A 26580-nucleotide genomic window follows, 5' to 3' on the forward strand; every position below is an offset into this window, starting at 1 on the left:
CCTCCATTGTGGTTTATAGCCCTCAGCCCTCAGTCCAGGAAAGACAGCACACAGAGCAGCAGCAATATGAAGGAACTTCTGCTTTTAGGGGTTGCTTTGTCAGTACTTCACATCGGCAACTCACAAAAAAAAGGTATGGCTGTATTTTTATTTATTTTTTTGATTAAGATTTAATTTAATTCAACAATTTAATTAGGTTTTCTAGATTTGAAAACTACTTTTTAATATGTAGACCAGGTTATCAGCATGCGGGCACATTTAAGCGAGAGTATGAAAAGGATTTTAAAACTCAGTCTTGTTTATGTTGTTCACGCAAACTAAATGAGCTAAGTTCAACAAAACTGTAATCTAGGAGGTAAATCGTCCCTTTCAGTCATTTCGGTGTGACCTGGGTGTTATTTTTTCTGACACATGGGCCGACTGAAATTGTAGACATGGAGTAACAGGGCAAAACAAGTAAGTTCAGCAAGAATCTGTTGATCTTGCAGTTAAAAACGAAACATCGCTCATTAAACAGCTATTACTAGAGTGTCTTTGTACCTTTGTGTCATGTCCATGTTATGACTTGAAGCTCAAATTATAGTATTTTATGATTGTTTATGTTGCTGGCAAAGTTATAGATATTCTCCCTTCTGTGTTAAGCTGACCAGACACTCATTCCACTGTAATTCAAAACCTTTAGAAACTGAGCTCCTTCTCTTTGCACCTGAGCCTAAGCTGAGCTGAAACTAAACTGCAACTATATTTGAATACATATTGTAAACCATATAGTCCTCAATTTTTCTTATTTTCATTTTCATAAAGTAAGCATGTGAGGTAATTTGGTAAGGATCCCTCCAAAATTCGCTGCAGTTTTGCAAAAAGAACTGCTTGAAACACACTTCCTTTCTGTGAAACTCATAACGAGCAAGAGGGCTGAAAAATAAATGACGCTTTTTATTGCTGCTGTAAAAGAGGGAGTGGGTGTCTGGTGGTGCATGTTAGTTAAACATTAGTTATAGATCTACTAATGGTTCCTGCTTGAAAGTGTATTATTCTGGAAAAAATAGAACTCCCTTGAAAAAGAGATTGTTAATCTCAATGGTGACTTTCCTGGTTATTTAAAGGTTTAATAACAATAATAATAAAGAATTTGACTGTTTTGTAAATAAAATGATCCTTAAAAACTATTGTTTCCTCATGCAACAGAATTCTGCAGCCTGCCCATGGATCCAGGTCAAGGCACAAACTTCTCGTTTGCTGTGTATTATGACCATAAACAAGACAAGTGCATGCCTTTCTTTTACCAAGGCCAGGGAGGAAATGCCAACCGTTTTAGAAATGAGAGAGAGTGCCTAAGAAACTGCTCGATCAATTCAGAGAAAACCTACCCCATGGATGGTGAGAAGAGTTTTCTATACTTTTAAGTGCAAAATGAAAATTTTTGATTAAAATGTTTTACCCCCCCCCCCCCCCCCACACACACACACACACACTCACACACACACAAACACACACAAAGCTTTCTGACATGTAACCATGAATCATAGCAAATGTAACTGCCAAGATTATCTGTAAGCAGAATAAGAACATCCTTTTAGCTGTTGGTGGACTTCGGAGTAAGAAAGGCCTGATAAGGGTTTTATGGCCTAAAGAGCCATGAATGGGAGGGCCAATAGTAAGACCTCTCAACAATATTCCACCAGAATAATTTTTTTTGCAGCAGGTTAAAAGGTTGTAGGATTTTTCATTTATTTTCTGCAACTAAGCCTTATATCTTCATTTTGTAACATATTTGCGCCACCAAGTGGTGAAAACGTAAATATATATATATATATATATATATATATATATATATATATATATATATATATATATATATATATATATATATATATATATATAATAGATAGATAGATAGATATAAACATTTGTTACTTTTGGATCAATAATATGAATATGTATATAATTAAACCACTGCTGTTATAACAGTAAATCTTGAAAAACTTGAATGATATTTTCTGTTAACAGCAACCGCAGCATGTCATTTTACAAAGCAGATGGGAGGATGTAGTGGGAACTACTTGAGATACTACTATGACTCCGCTAGAGACAAATGTAAAAAATTCATTTGGACCGGCTGCTTCGGAAATGGAAACAGATTCTTTGACTCCAAAAGCTGCAACGACACCTGTCTTGGCATCCATGGTGATATGATTTTTTTCATGCACAAAAATGTGTATTTGTGTAGTTCTCCCTTTTCAACAAATGCTAAACTTGATCATTCTGCTTTTTAGATGATAGTGAGGAACTTGAGGAGGACGAGCCGGACACTCCCATTGGTAAGGGGACACAATGAGAAATATCTTCATCATAACTGAATAAATGCCTGTTTGCATTTAAGGTCTAATTGATTGCCAACTCAGAGCTTGCACCAATATTCTCAATATTTATCCCAATTTACACATCAGTTTAACAGCTGTCATCTCTAACAGCTATCATCTGTGGAGTTCTGCTTGCCCTCGTCGTTTGTTCTGTCATAATAACTGTGGTTGTCCTGGTAGTTAAGTCAAAGTAAGTCTCCTTTTGTTTGCATTTTACAGTGTCTCTTTCATATTCTGTCACATCACAACCACTAACTTCAATGTCTTTATAGAAGAAATTTTCTGAGAGACCAAAGTAGTGCGCAATAGTGAATTGAAAGGAAAACTATAACTGGTTTTCAAATTTGTTTAATTTTTACAAATCAAATCTGAAAAGTATGATGTATTTTTATTTTATTCTATTCAGCCCCATTTACACTTACACATCTAACAGCTTTATGTGCAACAAATTGCCCTCAGATGTTGCCTTAATTATTCAACCTGTTTATTTAAAATAGGTATGAACACAGTCATTCAGTGAAGGTCCTAATTCTCTAACACAACTCTGGGTGTGTTAGATAATTAGTGAACGTCATCATGAAGACCAAGGAACACAGCAGAATGAGAATTGAGCTGACCTTGTGGAGGAGTTCAAAGCATGATTAGGTTATAAAACAATATTCCAAGCTTTGAACATCTCAAGGGAGAATTGTTCAATCCAGTATATGGAAATGGAAAGAAAAAGGAACAGCTAAAACCTGCCAATACATAGGTCAGATCAGATCCAATGCGGGGACGGATCAAGATAAATACACAGCAATCCTGGAAGAAATCTGTTTGAGGGTGCAAAAGATGTGAAACTGGATTGAAGGTCCACTGTGGGGCAGGGCAACAACCTTAACATACAGTCCAGCCGCACTGATTTGTTAGGATGGCCTAGAGCTAAATCTGAGAATCAGAAGCAATAATTGAACAGTTTTTTGACTGGACACTCCATTCAATTTGAGTGAGCTTGAGCTATTTTATATAGAACAATGAGTAAAAATGTCAGTCTCTGCAGACGGTATTTGATTCAGGAGGGCTATTCAGAAGGGGCTAAATATTTATATGCATGCCAGACTTTTCAGATTTTTATAAATAAATAAAATATCCAATACTCTTTTCCTTCCTTTTCACAAATATCAACTTCCATCGTATAAAAAATTATTATAAAATACCAAAAATTTTATATTGAAAAGGTCCATCCTTGTATTTGACCATCTATTGCTATAAAATATCCAATACTCTTTTCCTTCCTTTTCACAAATATGCACTTCTATCGTATAAAATGTTATTATAAACTACAAAAAACTTTATATTGAAAAGGTCCATCCTTATATTTGACCATTTATTGCACTCCTTTAGGAAAAAGAAAGAAAAGAAGAAGGCCGGGGGGAAGAGCAAGGACCCCAAAACCGAATTGCCTCTTCAGGAGGGTGTGATTGAAATGACATAGAAAATCATCTCCACAGCAAACCATAGCATTTTTTTTACCTGGCTGCAATAAAGAACAATTTTTTTGTGTCCTGGAACAAAATACATAATTTTTGTCACTGAGGACTACATTCAAAGTTCACTTTTAACGAGAGAAAAAAACAACTGGTGTTTCCAATTAGAGTTCTGTTTATGTTATGTTATTGTTCTTATTTTAACATGTAAAGGGATATTCTGGATTTAAATTTTCTTCCCACAGATTAAACCATTTTTCCCATTTATAAATCTAGATGTTTACCATGTAATCAAATCAAAATAATTGTAACCTAAACATGACATGCAAAATAATCAGAAATCAGCATACTTAGTAAAACAACAAAAACATCGGCTTTCTTTGAAAATCGCACATTTTACAATGTCTTGTATTTTGTTTTAATAAAACCTTTTCATTCTTGGCAGTTGTTTAAAACACACAAACAGTAACAACCTTACATATATGGACAATGTGTTCTCATGTAGTTTTAAATGTTTGCTGGTACATTGGTTATTGTTTGGATTTGAAAAACTTATTCTGATTTTGCTGAATGTTGTAAAGGTTCTTGCAAACATCTGAATGTGAATCTTTCCATTACTGAGCCAAGATGCTGTAAACATGCAACACTTGTCTTTATTATGAATTTGTCAAAATCTGTATTCTCCGTTTTGTTTACCAAAGTCCACTCAGGACTTGTTTGGGGTGCTTTATATACTGTTTGGATTGCAGCAGGGCTCAAGTTTTCATCTTCAATAAATTTTCTTTTTAAGTTCGTGTTTATGCCAGTGTCAATTCAATCATTATTATTGTTGTATTGTAAATATTATTATAATTACTATTTAAGTGTTCAAAATACCTCTACAATCGGTGGTGTGGTAAGATCAACCATATTCTCTATCATTCCCAAATTAAGAGATAATTTGGAAATTAAAGGTATTACGTTAAAAAGATAACATAAAGAGCTCTTTAATGGTCTGTTTAAATTGATTGTTTTCTCTTTATTGAATTGCACGTTTTGACTTTGCTTGATCTTTCTTAAAAAGATCAAGCATTCATGTATTAATTGAGTGAAATGAGGATTATTTTAGTGCAGTCCAAGTGTCAGACAGGCTAAGGAGAAAATAGGTTTGTGGAAAGAGGAAGTTTCGCTTGGAAGGAGAGCAGCTGCTAGCTACTGGAAATCTGCCGAGAGGAAAAGAGGAAGTGGAACCGGACGGTTTGGTTTAATGACCTGCTGCCTGGGGTCGGAGAAAGAGGAGCGAGGACTTTTGACTCGGCCAGAGAGCTGCGTAGGATGAAAAGGTTATGAGGTGATAAGGGTGCAAGTGTTCGGTGGAGGGAGGGGGAGGGGGGGGGGGGTTGAGGTTTGCAACCTCCCAACGGCTCTCTCAGCACATAAAAGAAGGGTGATTTGGGTACTCGTTGCTCAGTTTCCCTTCTCAGAAGACACGCAGTGTGGAGCAGAAGAAAGGAAGACCCAAGACGGAAGGACAATCGTTGAGCTGTAGGAAGAACACGGTGCCCCTGTCTCTGAGAACAGCCGAGACTGAGTCAGATTATCTATTTTTCGTGTTTTTCCACAAATTGGGGCCAACAATCTGCAAATCCTGTCAAAAAGAACTGCTGTGGTTTTGACCTGGTTGATGAGAAGATCCTAGATTTCCAGAAGATGTGAGTTGCACCCATGAGGTGTCACTTCTGAAGCTAAACCAACTTGTCGAGCAGAAGAGATGGACCTCAGACACAGACATCAAGGCAAAGGGCTCCAGGCATGAGTCTTTGTGAACGGGACATTAGTGGGACATCTGTGCTGCCATCAAGAGAGGACACGTTGTTCGGCTGAACAACTCCTTATCCAGCAATCAAAGTCACTCTGGGATTCCATCTGGGGTTTGAGTCAGTTTGCTCCTCCAAACTTAATATCCTATCCTGAACGTATTAGTAAGCAGCCTTAGATAAGAGATAGGACGTTGATTAAATATTAATTTGTAATCTGTTAAATTGCTTAATGCTGTTTTATATCCCCTGCTAAAGCGTACTAATTAAAGAAGCATATAAAATTTTGTTCGAAGTTGTGGACATTCAATTATTGAGTCAACATTTTTCTGAGTTCTTCTATGATTGTAAAACAGACATGGTGTATGGTTTCTAAAAATATTTTGGAGGTCTTAAAAGGTTACCTGTAGACTCAAAGAAATGATTCAGGGAGCCAGTAAATGTGACAGTAATATTTAGGTATACATACTAAATAAACATGTTGAATATCATCATTATGAGTATTTTAGTTGACTACGTCAAAAATAATGCGTATACCTCCAACATGATTCTTTGTGTAAAATATCGATATGTAAATTAAGTTAACTTCTTCAAAATAAATTGATACTTGACGCACAGATTATATGGTTTAAATATGTGTGATAATAAGTGTACATTTCAATATTTTTTTGAGAATACACTATGAATATCAATTAGTTTTAATAAGTGCAATTATTAAACAATTAATTGCACTCAACTCAATTATTTTGGAGACAAAACTAACCACTTTAAAAAATCAAGTAAACAGAGTGGAACCGACGCAGATAAAATAATTAAAGCACTTATTAAATATTTCAAATGATACAGAATTAGCTGGGAGGATTTAGTGTGTATGTGTGTGTGAGTGTGTAAGTATAGATATGATTTAGTTTCAGTAAGATATAAAGATATATAGGAAACTATATTTCTAAATTACATCTCCGTCCAGTGGATGGCGGTAATGCACACAGTATGTAAACTGCCAGAAAACACAATAGAAGAAGAAGAAGAAGCGTCATTTGACAAATGCATTGTAATTCAGACCTGTTTGATCTTTGATATCCTGAATTCCCTTTCCTGTAACAGCTTTGAATGCTGTAGGTTGTGTCCGCATACACTGTTAAGACAAGTGGGCGTGTTGCTGAGGTATGGTGGACCAACGCAACGTCATATTGAACACTATGGCTTAAGAATGGGATGTCACTTAAGGTCATATCAGAGTCCAGTACTGAGCTGTAAGATCCCTCTGCCTTTTAGATTAAATATGTTAAAACTGGAGGTGGTCAATTCTTAACATCTGTCAAGGCTGGTGAGCGAATCCTCTGGACAATATATATTTCTTGGTTTCAATTTCGACTGTTAAGATTATGAGTTTGACTTGGAAGAACGGTATTATTTATGTTTAAACATGTTAAAAGATGGGAGCCAATGGGTTGATTATATGTCACAACGTGCTGCCATATTATGTCAGAAGGGGAACTTTCAGCTCAAACAAGCAACGTTTTATTTAAATATGGCGCTTACAAAGGTCAGAAAGCATTCATTCTAAATAAATGGTAAGACCTCTTCGACGACAAACCTGGCTAAACAGCCACATGCCGTCCGTCCGTCCGTCTTCTTCCGCTTATCCAGGGTCGGGTCGCGGGGGTAGCAGCTTCAGTAGGGAGGTCCAGACGTCCATCTCCCCAGCCACTTGGGCCAGCTCCTCAGGAGGAATCCCAAGGCGTTCCCAGGCCAGCCGGGAGACATAGTCCCTCCAGCGTATCCTGGGTCTTCCCCTGGGCCTCCTCCCGGTGGGAAGTGCCCGGAACACCTCACCAGGGAGGCGTCCAGGAGGCATCCTGACCAGATGCCCGAGGCACCTCAACTGGCTCCTCTCGACGTGGAGGAGCAGCGGCTCTACTCTGAGTCCTCCCCGGATAACTGTAGCCTCGTGAGACCATCCTGATCTCGCGAGCTTTCAAGGTTTCACTCACAGATCAGTCTGGCTACCCTCCGTTAAAGAAAATTTGGAGCCGTTCACCAAACGAACGTCCAATCAGCGTTGGCTTTGAGGCGGGTTGAGGTGTGACGCAACGGGAAGCGCGACAGTTCAGTCTAAAGAACATGGCGGCTTCAGCCGATGAAACTAGCGTTAGCGTGGCTATCGAGCAAGTTTTATCGGAATTACAGAGTATTTCTTTGCTGAGCTAACGAGCCTTTACCTGCAGCAGCAAGAGCAGCTTGGCTTGTGGTTGTGTTTTCGTCGTCGCTCTGTTACGTGCGACGACGAATCTGATTGGTTCATTTGGCCCGTCTATCACCAACATAGGCCAATCAGCTAACCAGTATTTTCGCCCCTTCCCAAAATTACTTCAACGGAAGGTTTCCAGATGGATATGCGGAGCAAATCTATCTGGCGGAGTCAGGTAAGGATAACTGAGCTCCTCACCCTATCTCTAAGGGAGAGCCCAGACACACTACGGAGAAAACTCATTTCAGCCGCTTGTATCTGGGATCTCGTTCTTTCGGTCACGACCCAAAGCTGGTGACCATAGATGAGGGTAGGAACGTAGATCGACCGGTAAATCGAGAGCTTCGCCTTTTAGCTCAGCTCTCTCTTCACCACAACGGATCGGTACAGCGCCCGCTTCACAGCAGACGCTGCACCAATCCGCCTGTCGATCTCCCGCTCCATCTTCCCCTCATTCGTGAACAAGACCCCAAGATACTTGAACTCCTCCACTAGGGGCAGCACATCCTCCCCCACTCAGAGTAGGCACTCTACCCTTTTCCGGTTCAAGACCATGGTCTCGGATTTGGAGGCACTGATTTTCATACCGGCCGCTTCGCACTCGGCTGCGAACCGCTCCAGTGAGAGCTGTAGATCACGCCCTGATGAAGCCAATAGGACCACGTCATCCGCGAATAGCAGAGACGCAATCCTAAGGCCACCAAAACGGATCCCCTCAACACCTTGGCTGCGCCTAGAAATTCTGTCCATAAAAGTTATGAACAGAATCGTGACAAAGGGCAACCTTGGCGGAGTCCAACTCTCACCGGAAATGAGTCCGACTTACAGCCAGCAATGCGGACCAGACTCTGACACCGGTCGTACAGAGACCTGACAGCCCTTATTAAAGGGTCCGGTACTCCATACTCCCGGAGTACCCCCCACAGGATCCCTCGGGGGACACGGTCGAATGCCTTCTCCAGATCCACAAAGCACATGTAGACTGGTTGGGCAAACTCCCATGCCCCCTCCAGAATCCTGCTGAGGGTGTAGAGCTGGTCCAGTGTTCCACGGCCAGGACGAAAACCACACTGCTCTTCCTGAATCCGAGATTCGACTATCCGACGGACCCTCCTTTCCAGAACCCCTGAATAGACCTTACCAGGGAGGCTTAAGAGTGTGATCCCTCTGTAGTTGGAACACACCCTCCGGTCCCCCTTTTTAAATAGGGGAACCACCACCCCAGTCTGCCAATCCAGGGGAACTGCCCCCGATGTCCACGCAATGTTGCAGAGCCGCGTTAACCAACACAGCCCCACAACATCCAGAGCCTTAAGGTACTCAGGGCGAATCTCATCCACCCCTGGGGCCTTGCCACTGAGGAGCTTTTTAACAACCTCGGCAACCTCAGCACCAGAGATGGGAGAACCCGACCCAGAGTCATCAGGCTCTGCTTCCGCAATGGAAGACGTGTTGGTGGGATTAAGGAGGTCTTCGAAGTATTCCGCCCACCGAAACACGACGTCCCGAGTCGAGGTCAGCAGCACACCACCCCCACTGTAAACAGTGTTGGTACTGCACTGCTTCCCCCTCCTGAGATGCCGGATAGTGGACCAGAATCGCTTCGAAGCCGTACGGAAGTCTTTCTCCATGGCCTCTCCGAACTCTTCCCACGCCCGAGTTTTTGCCTCGGCGACCAGCCGAGCCGCCTGCCACTTCGACTGCCGGTACACATCAGCTGCTTCCGGAGTCCCACAGGCCAAAAAAGCCCGGTAGGACTCCTTCTTCAGCTTGACGGCTTCCCTCACCGCTGGTGTCCACCAGCGGGTTCGAGGGTTGCCGCCGCGACATGCACCGACAACCTTGCGGCCACAGCTCCGACTAGCCGCCTCAACAGTAGAGGCGCGGAACATGGTCCATCCAGACTCAATGTCCCCCGCCTCCCTCGGGACGTGTTTAAAGTTCTCCTGGAGGTGGGAGTTAAAGCTCCGTCTAGCGGGGGACTTCGCCAGACGTTCCCAGCAAACCCTCACAGTACGTTTGGGCCTGCCCGGTCGGACCGGCTTCCTCCCCCGCCAACTCACCACCAGGTAGTGGTCGGTGGAGAGCTCCACCCCTCTCTTCACCCGAGTGTCCAAGACATACGGCCGCAGGTCAGATGAAACGACAACAAAGTCGATCATTGAACTGCGACCTAGGGTGTCCTGGTGCCAAGAGCACATATGGACACCCTTATGCTTGAACATGGTGTTTGTGATGGACAATCCATGACGAGCACAGAAGTCCAACAACAAAACACCACTCGAGTTCAGATCAGGTGGGCCATTCCTCCCAACCACGTCCCTCCAGGTCCCACTGTCATTGCCCACGTGAGCGTTGAAGTCCCCCAGCAAAACGAGGGAGTCCCCAGGAGGGGCACTCTCCAGTACCCCTTCCAAGGACTCCAAAAAGGGTGGGTAATCTGAACTGCTGTTTGGCGCATAAGCGCAAACAACAGTCAGAACCCGTCCCCCCACACGAATGCAGAGGGAGGCCACCCTCTCGTTCACCGGGGAAAACCCCAACGTGCAGGCACCGAGATTGGGGGCAACAAGTATGCCCACCCCAGCTCAGCGCCTCTCACCATGGGCAACTCCAGAGTGGAAGAATGTCCAGCCCCTCTCAAGGAGACAGGTTCCAGAGCCAGAGCGGTGCGTCGAGGTGAGTCCGACTATCTTTAGTCGGAACCTCTCAACCTCGTGCACAAGCTCAGGCTCCTTCCCCACCAGAGAGGTGACATTCCACGTCCCAAGAGCCAGCTTCTGCAGCCGAGGATTGGAACGCCAAGGTCCCCGCCACATGTTTTTTTTTTATGTTTTTCACAAGGACGGAAGCGCTGAGGCGTTTTCCTCTGAGGCTTTTCAAGATGAAAACCAGCGGCGAGCCGGTGCGGAATGTACGTCACTTCCTAGAGTTATATCTGTGGTCAGCATAAGTTACCTACAGGCCAGCTGACAGGTTTGCTAGGGCCTGGGACAACACAGTCTTTTTGGGGCCCCCCTCTACACCTGCCGCCAACACACACACACACACACACACACACACACACACACACACACACACACATAAAAAAGTCAACTTAACTGTATGCTTCATTCTCCTATGCCTTTTATTTTATTCAATAATCTGTTGTTTACACAGATATTGTTTTTGTCCTCCAAACAAGTCTTAGATGACTTCACTTCATAGGTAGGGTTAGACCATTTTGAATCTGCTGGCAGTTCATTTGCCATCTCTGAGAAAGGCTTCTTTTTTTGCCATTAAACACACATAATTCACTCAATCAGAATCAGTCATTTTTGTTGGCCATAACGTGGGGTCATTAAAATTAACTGCATGGTCCATCTCTGAGCCACTATGCTCAGACTCTCCGATCGGGCAGCAAGCCCCTCCACCACTGTCTCTGTTATCGGTAGGGATGGCTCTCTCTGCCTGCTCCTCAAACACACGCTGTCTCTCCCTCTGAAGCCAGATGTTGCGATGAGATAACTGCTACGTTGTCATCCTTTTTCTCTGTCCACCAAGCTCCCTGCCTCAGCTGGCTCCCCTGCTGCACTGTCTTTCAGACTGAACCTGGACCTCAACCATCTCTCTGCTTTCTGCTCTTTTCTTCTAAGTTCAAAAACGCATTGCTTCTTACCAGGCTCTGGATGGGCATCATTCCTCTGCAATTCCGTTCCTGGATCTGTTCCTGACTCATCCTTAGTTTTTTTTTTTTTAAATATGTATTCATAAAATCCCTCAAGCCTTTGTTATCATCTTCTCTTTTTCCCTTTCTCTTTTATTTTCTGTGAGCTGGACTTCTGAAAACCTGACATTCTTAGTTTGCAGCAAAACGAACTTTAAAAGTTGCAGCCAGCTGTTGTCCTAATGGTCAAACCATTTTATGTTGGGGTGGGGGAGTTCTAATGATCCCTTACTTAAAGAAAACATATTACATACACATATTGCAGATATATATCTATATTTAGTTACTCTAATATTAAATATTTTTCACACAAATACTTTCTGAAAAATTACTTCTCCCTGTAGTTTAATGGTCAGAATGTCAGTTTTGGGCCCCCTCTGTCCTGGGCCTGGGACAATTGACCCATTTGCCCCCCCCCCCCCCCCCCCCCCCCGTCCCCCCCGCCCACCTTCCGCACCCCCGTCAGCACGTGTGGTCACCTACAGTGTACGGCAAGAACAACAAGGAGGATCTTTAAGTACAATGCCGAAGACTTGATCTAAGCATAATTATTTTTAAGGGTTGCTCAATCCAAAAAAGTACTAACATTCAGGCTGGGTAGATTTTCTGTATTCAAATTGAAAAAATGTAAAGCATTAAGTATTTCAACTTATGACCTGTCTAGCATTGCAACTAACTTCAGTTTCGATTGACAGCGCAATCGTTAGGGAGATGTGGGTCCAAAGGGCAATAATGAGAATCTACCTCCATTATGGTTTACAGCCCTCAGCCCTCAGTCCAGAAAAGACAGCATACAGAGCAGCAGCAATATGAAGGCACTTCTGCTTTTAGGGGTTACTTTGTCAGTACTTCACATCTGCAACTCACAAAAAAAAGGTATGGCTGTATTTTTATTAATTGTTTTAAGATTGAATTTAATTCAACAATTTAATTAGGAATCGGTTTTCTAGATTTGAAAATTGCTTTTTAATATGTAGACCAGGTTATCAGCATGTGGGTGCATTTCATGCTAGAGTATGAAAAGGATTTTAAAACTCAGTCTTATTAATGTTGTTCACTCGCACTAAATTCAATTCAGTTGAATTCAATTTTATTTATATAGCGCCAATTCATGAAACATGTCATCTCGAGGCACTTTACAAAGTCAAAATCAATCATATTATGATGAGCTAAGTTCAACAAAACTGTAAAAAGGGAGGTAAATCGTCCCTTTCAGTCATTTTGGTGTGACCTGACCTGGGTGTTATGTTTGACACTCGGGAGTACTAAAAGTTCCGGCTTGAAAGTGTATTATTCTGGAAAAAATAGACCTCGCCTGAAAAAGAGATGGTTAATCTCAATGGTGACTTTCCTGGTTATATAAAAAGTTTAATAACAATAATAATAAAGAACTTGACCATTATGTAAATGAAATGATCCTTAAAAACTATTGTTTCCTCATGCAACAGAATTCTGCAGACTGCCCATGGATCCAGGTCAAGGCACAGACTTCTCGTTTGCTGTGTATTACGACCATAAACAAGACAAGTGCATACCTTTCTCTTACCAAGGCCAGGGAGGAAATGCCAACCGTTTTAGCAATGAGAGAGAGTGCCTAAGAAACTGCTCGATCAATTCAGAAAAAACCTACCCCATGAATGGTGAGAAGGGTTTTCTATTCTTTTAAGTGTAAAATAAAAATACTTGATTAAAATGTTTTACCCCCACATTCACAAATACAGAAACAAACACACACAGCTTTCTGACATGTAACCATGAATCATAGCAAATGTAACTGCCAAGATTATCTGTAAGCAGAATAAGAACATCCTTTTTGCAATTGGTGGACTTCGGAGTAAGAATGGCCTGATAAGGGTTTTCTGACCTAAAGAGCCATGAATGAGAGGGCCAATAGTAAGATCTCTCAATAATATTCCACCAGAATATTTTTTTTGCAGCAGGTTAAAAGGTTGTAGGATTTTTAATTTATTTTCTGCAGTGAAGCTTTATATCTTCATTTCGTAACATATTTGCGCCACCAAGTGGTGAAAATGTAAATAAAGTCAAAGACCTTGACATGTATATATATATATATATATATATATATATATATATATATATATATATATATATATATATATATATATATATATATATATATATATATATATATATACTGTATATAAACATTTGCTACTTTTGGATCAATAATATGAATATGTATATAATTAAACCACTGCTGTTATGACAGTAAATCTTTAAAAACTTGAATGATATTTTCTGTTAACAGCAACCGCAGCATGTCATTTAACAAAGCAGATCGGAGGATGTAGTGGGAACTACTTGAGATACTACTATGACTCCGCTACAGACAGATGTAAAAAATTCATTTGGTCCGGCTGCTTCGGAAATGGAAACAGATTCTTTGACTCCAAAAGCTGCGAGGACACCTGTCTTGGCATCCACGGTGAAATAATTTTCTAATGCACAAATTGGGTATTTGTGTTTTTTTCCCTTTTCAACAAATGCTAAACTTGATCATTCTGCTTTTTAGATGATAGTGAGGAACTTGAGCCGGACACTCCCATTGGTAAAGGGACTCATCGAGAAATATCTTTACAGTAACTGAATAAATGCATGTTTGCATTTAAGCTCTAACTGATTGCTAACTCAGAGCTTGCACCAATATTCTCAATATTTATCCCAATTTACACATCAGTTTAACAGCTGTCATGTACTTAAGTCAAAGTAAGTCTTCTTTTATTTGCATTTTACAGTGCCTCTTTCACATTCTGTCACATCACAAGCACTTACTTCAATGTCTTTATAGATGACATTTTCTGAGAGACCAAAGTAGTGCACGATAGTGAATTGAAAGGAAACCTATAATTGGTGTTCAAATTCATTTTTTTTTTTACAAATCAAATCTGAAAAGTGTGGTGTATTTTTATTTTATTCTATTCAGCCCCATTTACACTTACACCCCTAAAAGCTCTCTGTGCAACAAATTGCCCTCAGATGTCGTCTTAATTGGTCAATGCAGGTCAACCTGTTTATTTAAAATAGGTATAAACACAGTCATTTAGTAAAGGTCCTAATTCTCTAAGACAACTCTGGATGTGTTAGATAATTAGTGAACGTCATCATGAAGACCAAGGAACACAGCAGAATGAGAATTAAGGTGACCTTGTGGAGGTGTTCAAAGCATGATCAGGTTATAAAACAATATTCCAAGCTTTGAACATCTCAAGGAGAATTGTTCAATCCAGTATATGAAAATGGAAAGAATAAGGAACAGCTAAAACCTGCCAATACATAGGTCAGATCAGATCCAATGCGGGGACGGATCAAGATAAATACACAGCAATCCTGGAAGAAATCTGTTTGAGTGTGCAAAAGATGTGAAACTGGAGTGAAGGTCCACCTGATAGTTAAACATTAGTTATAGATCTACTAAAGGTTCCTGTTGGAAAGTGTATTATTCTGGAAACAAATACTACTCCCCTGAAAAAGAGATTTTTAATCTCAACGGTGACTTTCCTGGTTATAAAAAGGTTTAATAACAATAATAATAAGGAACTGGACCGTTTTGTAAACAAACAGAGCCTTAAAAACTATTGTTTCCTTATGCAGCAGAATTCTGCAGACTGCCCATGGATCCAGGTCAAGGCACAGACTTCTCTTTTGCTGTGTATTACGACCATGAACAAGACAAGTGCATACCTTTCTTTTACCAAGGCCAGGGAGGAAATGCCAACCGTTTTAGCAATGAGAGAGAGTGCCTAAGAAACTGCTCGATCAATTCAGAAAAAACCTACCCCATGAATGGTGAGAAGAGTTTTCTATACTTTTAAGTGCAAAATAAAAATTCTTGATTAAAATGTTTTACCCCCACATTCGCACACACAAACACACACACACAGCTTTCTGACATGTAACCATGAATCATAGCAAATGTAAGTGCCGAGATGATCTGTAAGCAGAATAATAACATCCTTTTTTCCTATTGCTTGAATTCGGAGTAAGAAAGGCTTGATAAGGGTTTTATGGCCTAAAGAGCCATGAATGGGAGGGCCAATAGTAAGACCTATCAACAATATTCCACACAGAATACCAGAATAATTTTTTTGTTGCAGGTTAAAACATTGAAGTATGTTTTTAATTTATTTCCTGCAATTAAGCCTTATATCTTCATTTTGTAACATATTTGTGCCACCAAGTGGTGAAAACATAAATGTTACTTTTGGATCAATAATATGAATATGTATATAATTAAACCACTGCATGTTTTGACAGTAAATCTTTAAAAACTTGAATGATATTTTCTGTTAACAGCAACCGCAGCATGTCATTTAACAAAGCAGATCGGAGGATGTAGTGGGAACTACTTGAGATACTACTATGACTCCGCTAGAGACAAATGTAAAAAATTCATTTGGTCCGGCTGCTTCGGAAATGGAAACAGATTCTTTGACTCCAAAAGCTGCGAGGACACCTGTCTTGGCATCCACGGTGAAATAATTTTCTAATGCACAAATTGGGTATTTGTGTTTTTTTCCCTTTTCAACAAATGCTAAACTTGATCATTCTGCTTTTTAGATGATAGTGAGGAACTTGAGCCGGACACTCCCATTGGTAAAGGGACTCATCGAGAAATATCTTTACAGTAACTGAATAAATGCATGTTTGCATTTAAGCTCTAACTGATTGCTAACTCAGAGCTTGCACCAATATTCTCAATATTTATCCCAATTTACACATCAGTTTAACAGCTGTCATGTACTTAAGTCAAAGTAAGTCTTCTTTTATTTGCATTTTACAGTGCCTCTTTCACATTCTGTCACATCACAAGCACTTACTTCAATGTCTTATAGATGACATTTTCTGAGAGACCAAAGTAGTGCACGATAGTGAATTGAAAGGAAACCTATAATTGGTGTTCAAATTCATTTATTTTTTTACAAATCAAATCTGAAAAGTGTGGTGTATTTTTATTTAATTCTATTCAGCCCCATTTACACTTACACCCCTAAAAGCTCTCTGTGCAACAAATTGCCCTCAGATGTTGTCTTAATTGGTCAATGCAGGTCAACCTGTTTATTTGAAATAGGTATAAACACAGTCATTTAGTAAAGGTCCTAATTCTCTAAGACAACTCTGGATGTGTTAGATAATTAGTGAACGTCATCATGAAGACCAAGGAACACAGCAGAAAGAGAATTGAGGTGACCTTGTGGAGGTGTTCAAAGCATGATCAGGTTATATAACAATATTCCAAGCTTTGAACATCTCAAGGAGAATTGTTCAATCCAGTATATGAAAATGGAAAGAATAAGGAACAGCTAAAACCTGCCAATACATAGGTCAGATCAGATCCAATGCGGGGACGGATCAAGATAAATACACAGCAATCCTGGAAGAAATCTGTTTGAGGGTGCAAAAGACGTGAAACTGGAGTGAAGGTCCACCTATTAGTTAAACATTAGTTATAGATCTACTAAAGGTTCCTGTTGGAAAGTGTATTATTCTGGAAAAAAATACTACTCCCCTAAAAAAGAGATTTTTAATCTCAACGGTGACTTTCCTGGTTATATAAAGGTTTAATAACAATAATAATAAAGAACTTGACCGTTTTGTAAACAAACAGAGCCTTAAAAACTATTGTTTCCTCATGCAGCAGAATTCTGCAGACTGCCCATGGATCCAGGTCAAGGCACAGACTTCTCGTTTGCTGTGTATTACGACCATAAACAAGACAAGTGCATACCTTTCTCTTACCAAGGCCAGGGAGGAAATGCCAACCGTTTTAGCAATGAGAGAGAGTGCCTAAGAAACTGCTCGATCAATTCAGAGAAAACCTACCCCATGAATGGTGAGAAGAGTTTTCTATACTTTTAAGTGCAAAATAAAAATTCTTGATTAAAATGTTTTACCCCCACATTCGCACACGCAAACACACACACAGCTTTCTGACATGTAACCATGAATCATAGCAAATGTAACTGCCGAGATGATCTGTAAGCAGAATAAGAACATCCTTTTTTGCTATTAGTGGACTTCGGAGTAAGAAAGGCCTGATAAGGGTTTTCTGGCCTAAAGAGCCATGAATGGGAGGGCCAATAGTAAGACCTCTCAACAATATTCCACACAGAATACCAGAATTATTTTTTTGCACCAGGTTAAAAGATTGAAGGATGTTTTTAATTTATTTTCTGCAATGAAGCCTTATATCTTCATTTTGTAACATATTTGCGCCACCAAGTGGTGAAAACATAAATGTTACTTTTGGATCAATAATATGAATATGTATATAATTAAACCACTGCTGTTATGACAGTAAATCTTTAAAAACTTGAATGATATTTTCTGTTAACAGCAACCGCAGCATGTCATTTAACAAAGCAGATCGGAGGATGTAGTGGGAACTACTTGAGATACTACTATGACTCCGCTACAGACAGATGTAAAAAATTCATTTGGTCCGGCTGCTTCGGAAATGGAAACAGATTCTTTGACTCCAAAAGCTGCGAGGACACCTGTCTTGACATCCACGGTGATATAGTTTTCTAATGCACAAATTGTGTATTTGTGTTTTTTTCCCTTTTCAACAAATGCTAAACTTGATCATTCTGCTTTTTAGATGATAGTGAGGAACTTGAGCCGGACACTCCCATTGGTAAAGGGACTCATCGAGAAATATCTTTACAGTAACTGAATAAATGCATGTTTGCATTTAAGCTCTAACTGATTGCTAACTCAGAGCTTGCACCAATATTCTCAATATTTATCCCAATTTACACATCAGTTTAACAGCTGTCATGTACTTAAGTCAAAGTAAGTCTTCTTTTATTTGCATTTTACAGTGCCTCTTTCACATTCTGTCACATCACAACCACTAACTTCAATGTCTTTATAGATGACATTTTCTGAGAGACCAAAGTAGTGCACGATAGTGAATTGAAAGGAAACCTATAATTGGTTTTCAAATTCATTTATTTTTTTACAAATCAAATCTGAAAAGTGTGGTGTATTTTTATTTTATTCTATTCAGCCCCATTTACACTTACACCCCTAAAAGCTCTCTGTGCAACAAATTGCCCTCAGATGTCGTCTTAATTGGTCAATGCAGGTCAACCTGTTTATTTAAAATAGGTATAAACACAGTCATTTAGTAAAGGTCCTAATTCTCTAAGACAACTCTGGGTGTGTTAGATAATTAGTGAACGTCATCATGAAGACCAAGGAACACAGCAGAATGAGAATTGAGGTGACCTTGTGGAGGAGTTCAAAGCATGATCAGGTTATAAAACAATATTCCAAGCTTTGAACATCTCAAGGAGAATTGTTCAATCCAGTATATGAAAATGGAAAGAATAAGGAACAGCTAAAACCTGCCAATACATAGGTCAGATCAGATCCAATGCGGGGACGGATCAAGATAAATACACAGCAATCCTGGAAGAAATCTGTTTGAGGGTGCAAAAGATGTGAAACTGGAGTGAAGGTCCACCTGTTAGTTAAACATTAGTTATAGATCTACTAAAGGTTCCTGTTGGAAAGTGTATTATTCTGGAAAAAAATACTACTCCCCTGAAAAAGAGATTTTTAATCTCAACGGTGACTTTCCTGGTTATATAAAGGTTTAATAACAATAATAATAAAGAACTTGACCGTTTTGTAAACAAACAGAGCCTTAAAAACTATTGTTTCCTCATGCAGCAGAATTCTGCAGACTGCCCATGGATCCTGGTCAAGGCAAAGACTTCTCGTTTGCTGTGTATTACGACCATCAGCAAGACAAGTGCATACCTTTCTCTTACCAAGGCCAGGGAGGAAATGCCAACCGTTTTAGCAATGAGAGAGAGTGCCTAAGAAACTGCTCGATCAATTCAGAGAAAACCTACCCCATGAATGGTGAGAAGAGTTTTCTATACTTTTAAGTGCAAAATAAAAATTCTTGATTAAAATGTTTTACCCCCACATTCACACACACACAAACACACACACAGCTTTCTGACATGTAACCATGAATCATAGCAAATGTAACTGCCGAGATGATCTGTAAGCAGAATAAGAACATCCTTTTTTGCTATTGGTGGACTTCGGAGTAAGAAATGCCTTGATAAGGGTTTTATGGCCTAAAGAGCCATGAATGGGAGGGCCAATAGTAAGACCTCTCAACAATATTCCACACAAAATACCAGAATTATTTTTTTGCAGCAGGTTAAAAGATTGAAGGATGTTTTTAATTTATTTTCTGCAATTAAGCCTTATATCTTCATTTTGTAACATATTTGTGCCACCAAGTGGTGAAAACATAAATGTTACTTTTGGATCAATAATATGAATATGTATATAATTAAACCACTGCTGTTATGACAGTAAATCTTTAAAAACTTGAATGATATTTTCTGTTAACAGCAACCGCAGCATGTCATTTAACAAAGCAGATCGGAGGATGTAGTGGGAACTACTTGAGATACTACTATGACTCCGCTACAGACAGATGTAAAAAATTCATTTGGTCCGGCTGCTTCGGAAATGGAAACAGATTCTTTGACTCCAAAAGCTGCGAGGACACCTGTCTTGGCATCCACGGTGATATAATTTTCTAATGCACAAATTGTGTATTTGTGTTTTTTTCCCTTTTCAACAAATGCTAAACTTGATCATTCTGCTTTTTAGATGATAGTGAGGAACTTGAGCCGGACACTCCCATTGGTAAAGGGACTCATCGAGAAATATCTTTACAGTAACTGAATAAATGCATGTTTGCATTTAAGCTCTAACTGATTGCTAACTCAGAGCTTGCACCAATATTCTCAATATTTATCCCAATTTACACATCAGTTTAACAGCTGTCATGTACTTAAGTCAAAGTAAGTCTTCTTTTATTTGCATTTTACAGTGCCTCTTTCACATTCTGTCACATCACAAGCACTTACTTCAATGTCTTTATAGATGACATTTTCTGAGAGACCAAAGTAGTGCACGATAGTGAATTGAAAGGAAACCTATAATTGGTTTTCAAATTCATTTATTTTTTTTACAAATCAAATCTGAAAAGTGTGGTGTATTTTTATTTTATTCTATTCAGCCCCATTTACACTTACATACCCCTAAAAGCTCTCTGTGCAACAAATTGCCCTCAGATGTCGTCTTAATTGGTCAATGCAGGTCAACCTGTTTATTTAAAATAGGTATAAACACAGTCATTTAGTAAAGGTCCTAATTCTCTAAGACAACTCTGGATGTGTTAGATAATTAGTGAACGTCATCATGAAGACCAAGGAACACAGCAGAATGAGAATTGAGGTGACCTTGTGGAGGTGTTCAAAGCATGATCAGGTTATAAAACAATATTCCAAGCATTGAACATCTCAAGGAGAATTGTTCAATCCAGTATATAAAATGGAAAGAATAAGGAAAAGCTAAAACCTGCCAATGCATAGGTCAGATCAGATCCAATGCGGGGACGGATCAAGATAAATACACAGCAATCCTGGAAGAAATCTGTTTGAGGGTGCAAAAGATGTGAAACTGGAGTGAAGGTCCACCTGTTAGTTAAACATTAGTTATAGTATAAAGGTTCCTGTTGGAAAGTGTATTATTCTGGAAAAAAATACTACTCCCCTGAAAAAGAGATTTTTAATCTCAACGGTGACTTTTCAGGTTGTATAAAGGTTTAATAACAATAATAATAAAGAACTTGACCGTTTTGTAAACAAACAGAGCCTTAAAAACTATTGTTTCCTCATGCAGCAGAATTCTGCAGACTGCCCATGGATCCAGGTCAAGGCAAAGACTTCTCGTTTGCTGTGTATTACGACCATGAACAAGACAAGTGCAAACCTTTCTTTTACCAAGGCCAGGGAGGAAATGCCAACCGTTTTAAAAATGAGAGAGAGTGCCTAAGAAACTGCTCGATCAATTCAGAGAAAACCTACCCCATGAATGGTGAGAAGAGTTTTCTATACTTTTAAGTGCAAAATAAAAATTCTTGATTAAAATGTTTTACCCCCACATTCACAAATACAGAAACACACACACAGCTTTCTGACATGTAACCATGAATCATAGCAAATGTAACTGCCAAGATTATCTGTAAGCAGAATAAGAACATCCTTTTTGCAATTGGTGGACTTCGGAGTAAGAATGGCCTGATAAGGGTTTTCTGGCCTAAAGAGCCATGAATGAGAGGGCCAATAGTAAGATCTCTCAATAATATTCCACCAGAATATTTTTTTTGCAGCAGGTTAAAAGGTTGTAGGATTTTTATTTTATTTTCTGCAGTAAAGCCTTATATCTTCATTTCGTAACATATTTGCGCCACCAAGTGGTGAAAATGTAAATAAAGTCAAAGACCTTGATATGTATATATATATATATATATATATATATATATATATATATATATATATATATATATATACTGTATATAAACATTTGTTACTTTTGGAACAATAATATGAATATGTATATAATTAAACCACTGCTGTTATGACAGTAAATCTTGAAAAACTTGAATGATATTTTCTGTTAACAGCAACCGCAGCATGTCATTTAACAAAGCAGATCGGAGGATGTAGTGGGAACTACTTGAGATACTACTATGACTCCGCTACAGACAGATGTAAAAAATTCATTTGGTCCGGCTGCTTCGGAAATGGAAACAGATTCTTTGACTCCAAAAGCTGCGAGGACACCTGTCTTGGCATCCACGGTGATATCATTTTCTAATGCACAAATTGTGTATTTGTGTTTTTTTTTCCCTTTCAACAAATGCTAAACTTGATCATTCTGCTTTTTAGATGATAGTGAGGAACTTGAGCCGGACACTCCCATTGGTAAAGGGACACAATGAGAAATATCTTCACAGTAACTGAATAAATGCATGTTTGCATTTAAGCTCTAACTGATTGCTAACTCAGAGCTTTCACTAATATTCTCAATATTTATCCCAATTTACACATCAGTTTAACAGCTGTCATGTACTTAAGTCAAAGTAAGTCTCCTTTTATTTGCATTTTACAGTGCCTTTTTCACATTCTGTCACATCACAACCACTAACTTCAATGTCTTTATAGATGACATTTTCTGAGAGACCAAAGTAGTGCACGATAGTGAATTGAAAGGAAACCTATAAATGGTTTTCAAATTCATTTTATTTTTTTACAAATCAAATCTGAAAAGTGTGGTGTATTTTTATTTAATTCTATTCAGCCCCATTTACACTTACACCCCTAAAAGCTCACTGTGCAACAAATTGCCCTCAGATGTCATCTTAATTGGTCAATGCAGGTCAACCTGTTTATTTAAAATAGGTATAAACACAGTCATTTAGTAAAGGTCCTAATTCTCTAAGACAACTCTGGGTGTGTTAGATAATTAGTAACGTCATCATGAAGACCAAGGAACACAGCAGAATGAGAATTGAGGTGACCTTGTGGAGGTGTTCAAAGCATGATTAGGTTATAAAACAATATTCCAAGCTTTGAACATCTCAAGGAGAATTGTTCAATCCAGTATATGAAAATGGAAAGAATAAGGAACAGCTAAAACCTGCCAATACATAGGTCAGATCAGATCCAATGCGGGGACGGATCAAGATAAATACACAGCAATCCTGGAAGAAATCTGTTTGAGTGTGCAAAAGATGTGAAACTGGAGTGAAGGTCCACCTGATAGTTAAACATTAGTTATAGATCTACTAAAGGTTCCTGTTGGAAAGTGTATTATTCTGGAAAAAAATACTACTCCCCTGAAAAAGAGATTTTTAATCTCAACGGTGACTTTCCTGGTTATAAAAAGGTTTAATAACAATAATAATAAAGAACTGGACCGTTTTGTAAACAAACAGAGCCTTAAAAACTATTGTTTCCTCATGCAGCAGAATTCTGCAGACTGCCCATGGATCCTGGTCAAGGCAAAGACTTCTCGTTTGCTGTGTATTACGACCATCAGCAAGACAAGTGCATACCTTTCTCTTACCAAGGCCAGGGAGGAAATGCCAACCGTTTTAGCAATGAGAGAGAGTGCCTAAGAAACTGCTCAATCAATTCAGAGAAAACCTACCCCATGAATGGTGAGAAGAGTTTTCTATACTTTTAAGTGGAAAATGAAAATTCTTGATTAAAATGTTTTACCCCCACATTCACACACACACTCAGCTTTCTGACATGTAACCATGAATCATAGCAAATGTAACTGCCGAGATTATCTGTAAGCAGAATAAGAACATCCTTTTTTTGCTATTGGTGGACTTTGGAGTAAGAAATGCCTGATAAGGGTTTTATGGCCTAAAGAGCCATGAATGGGAGGGCCAATAGTAAGACCTCTCAACAATATTCCACACAAAATACCATAATACTTTTTTTGCACCAGGTTAAAAGATTGAAGGATTTTTTTTTAAAAAATGTTCTGCAATGAAGCCTTATATCTTCATTTTGTAACATATTTGTGCCACCAAGTGGTGAAAATATAAATGTTACTTTTGGATCAATAATATGAATATGTATATAATTAAACCACTGCTGTTATGACAGTAAATCTTTAAAAACTTGAATGATATTTTCTGTTAACAGCAACTGCAGCATGTCATTTAACAAAGCAGATCGGAGGATGTAGTGGGAACTACTTGAGATACTACTATGACTCCGCTACAGACAGATGTAAAAAATTCATTTGGTCCGGCTGCTTCGGAAATGGAAACAGATTCTTTGACTCCAAAAGCTGCGAGGACACCTGTCTTGGCATCCATGGTGATATAATTTTCTAATGCACAAATTGTGTATTTGTGTTCTTTTCTCTTTTCAACAAATGCTAAACTTGATCATTCTGCTTTTTAGATGATAGTGAGGAACTTGAGCCGGACACTCCCATTGGTAAAGGGACACAGTGAGAAATATCTTCACAGTAACTGAATAAATGCATGTTTGCATTTAAGCTCTAATTGATTACTAACTCAGAGCTTTCACTAATATTCTCAATATTTATCCCAATTTACACATCAGTTTAACAGCTGCCATGTACTTAAGTCAAAGTAAGTCTCCTTTTGCTTGCATTTTACAGTGCTTCTTTCACATTCTGTCACATAACCACATCACATCCACTAATATGAAAATGGAAAGAATAAGGAACAGCTAAAACCTGCCAATGAATAGGTCAGATCAGATCCGATGCAGGCACGGATCAAGCTAAATACACAGCAATCCTGGAAGAAATCTGTTTGAGGGTTCAAAAGATGTGAAACTACATGATTAACAATAGAATCGAAACAGATAAAGTGCGTAGTTAATGATTAAAAAGATTATGGGAGAGGACATACAAGGTGTAATGAAGTGGGTTAACTGAACTTTCTTCTGTAGCATAAAACCAATAAATTTTTATTAAACACACCTAGGATGTTAATTGTTTTAAGTCAGAGCTGTAATTAATGAGCTATAAGAGGGTCAACCGCATTCAGACAAGAGTTTCTGGTCTGGACACATTGAGTTAAGACGCTCCTAATTTAAAGGATTTTGTAAACAATTTTTATATATACATAAACATCAGTTAAATTATTTTTGTAATGTTTAGATGTTTTATACAGAAAAGGCAATACCAAAGATTGATTTAGGTTCCCCTATATTTTGGCCAATCTTGAATTTTAAACTGTTTATTATGAATAAGCATTCCTTTTCCAGAAGAAGACCCTGCCTGGTTGGAGGCCAGAGGTAAATACTGAGGCGGATGAAGAAGACAACTACATAGGGTCTACATTAACTGATTTACATGATGTTTATACAGATTTTTCCGCTGTGCTTAGGGCCAGTGTTTATTCTCTCTCTCTCTTTACTTAATCACGCACATATAGAATAAGTTGGGCTGGCTTGCAACACAACACTACACTACACTACCCAGGAGGCTACCGGAGAAATGGCGTTCCCGTCCCTGGAGGGGGGGGGGGGGATCCACGTGCTAGCCGAATGGAGCCTCCTGATTACTTATAGGGTTTTTATGGGGTAACAAGGGGGAGTAATCGTTCTTGCATAGGGACAGCCTGGGGGCTGTTGTCCCACTGATCCAGGTCTGGTTGATCTTCTTTGGTGATGTGCCATTTAGGCACATCATGAGGGGGTCTGTAAGGATATCCTTGGATCGGTGGGGTGGACAGCTTGACCGGGAGCTACATGGCACATTTAGATAGCACCGACACCAAGATTGCCACTAATCTATCAGATAACACCCTTGAGGTGACACATTATATCTACAGATGACACAGTGAGGAAGCGTACAGCCCTTGCATGGGCGTGTACCTACAGTAGATCCCTATTTAATGTTTGTATAATGAGTGATCGGGGCTTCTTGCCGATCAGGAGCCCATCAGCGCTGATGTGTCTGTAACCATTTCTCTGACTGTGGTAGATTAAATAATCTGAAATATACTTTATGGTTTCCAGAGTTTTGCATCTGAAGTAGTCTCTAAGTGGTGGTCGCCGATTAAGGGTAAAACGGGCCGGGTCCATTTGAGGGTCTAACACTGAAGTGAAGGTCCACTGTGAGGCAGGGCAACAACCTTAACATACAGTCCAGCCACACTGATTTGTTAGTATGGCCTAGAGCTAAATCTGAGAATCAGAAGCAATAATTCAACATTCTTGTGAACGGACACTCTCCATTCAATTTGAGTGAGCTTGAACAATTTTACATAGAACAATGAGTAAAAATGTCAGTCTCTGCAGAAGGTATTTGATTCAGGAGGCCTATTCAGAAGGGGATTTATATTTATATGCATGCCAGACTTTTCAGATTTTTATAAATAAATAAAATATCCAATACTCTTTTCCTTCCTTTTCACAAATACGAACTTCTATCGTATAAAAAAATTATTATAAAATACCAAAAAAATTATATTGAAAAGGTCCATCCTTGTATTTGACCATTTATTGCACTCCTTTATGAAAAAGAAAGAAAAGAAGAAGGCCGGGGGGAAGAGCAAGGACCCCAAAACCGAATTGCCTCTTCAGGAAGGTGTGAT

At 39.2% G+C, this 26580-nt stretch overlaps 1 protein-coding gene across 11 annotated transcripts; it reads left to right on the top strand.

The window, feature by feature from the left end:
* Positions 1-25987, top strand: si:dkeyp-73b11.8 (BPTI/Kunitz domain-containing protein). 11 transcript variants are annotated; one of them, XM_036149429.1, is made up of 20 exons: positions 1-133; positions 1189-1380; positions 13852-14028; positions 14116-14151; positions 15195-15389; positions 15897-16073; positions 16161-16196; positions 17239-17433; positions 17938-18114; positions 18202-18237; positions 19281-19475; positions 19983-20159; positions 20247-20282; positions 21324-21518; positions 22108-22284; positions 22373-22408; positions 23452-23646; positions 24146-24322; positions 24410-24445; positions 25247-25987. In XM_036149429.1, the coding sequence occupies exons 1-20, from the start codon at positions 67-69 to the stop codon at positions 25285-25287; spliced, it is 2553 nt and encodes an 850-aa protein (XP_036005322.1). In that variant the 5' UTR covers positions 1-66; the 3' UTR covers positions 25288-25987. The 11 variants fall into 11 exon arrangements, with proteins under 11 accessions (XP_036005322.1, XP_036005361.1, XP_036005353.1 ...); XM_036149468.1 differs by having other exon boundaries at positions 23455-23646; XM_036149460.1 differs by having other exon boundaries at positions 21327-21518.
* Positions 25988-26580: the final 593 nt, after the last annotated feature.

Source organism: Fundulus heteroclitus, chromosome 2 (genome assembly GCF_011125445.2).
Source record: "Fundulus heteroclitus isolate FHET01 chromosome 2, MU-UCD_Fhet_4.1, whole genome shotgun sequence".
Taxonomy (NCBI): Eukaryota; Metazoa; Chordata; class Actinopteri; order Cyprinodontiformes; family Fundulidae; genus Fundulus; species Fundulus heteroclitus.

Excerpts from the sequence above, each read along its gene's own strand:
- si:dkeyp-73b11.8 (XM_036149429.1), top strand. The coding sequence starts at position 67 with ATGAAGGAACTTCTGCTTTTAGGGGTTGCTTTGTCAGTACTTCACATC. Across the intron at positions 18,115-18,201 it reads CACCTGTCTTGACATCCACG|ATGATAGTGAGGAACTTGAG; the intron begins GTGATATAGTTT and ends TCTGCTTTTTAG. Across the intron at positions 22,285-22,372 it reads CACCTGTCTTGGCATCCACG|ATGATAGTGAGGAACTTGAG; the intron begins GTGATATCATTT and ends TCTGCTTTTTAG.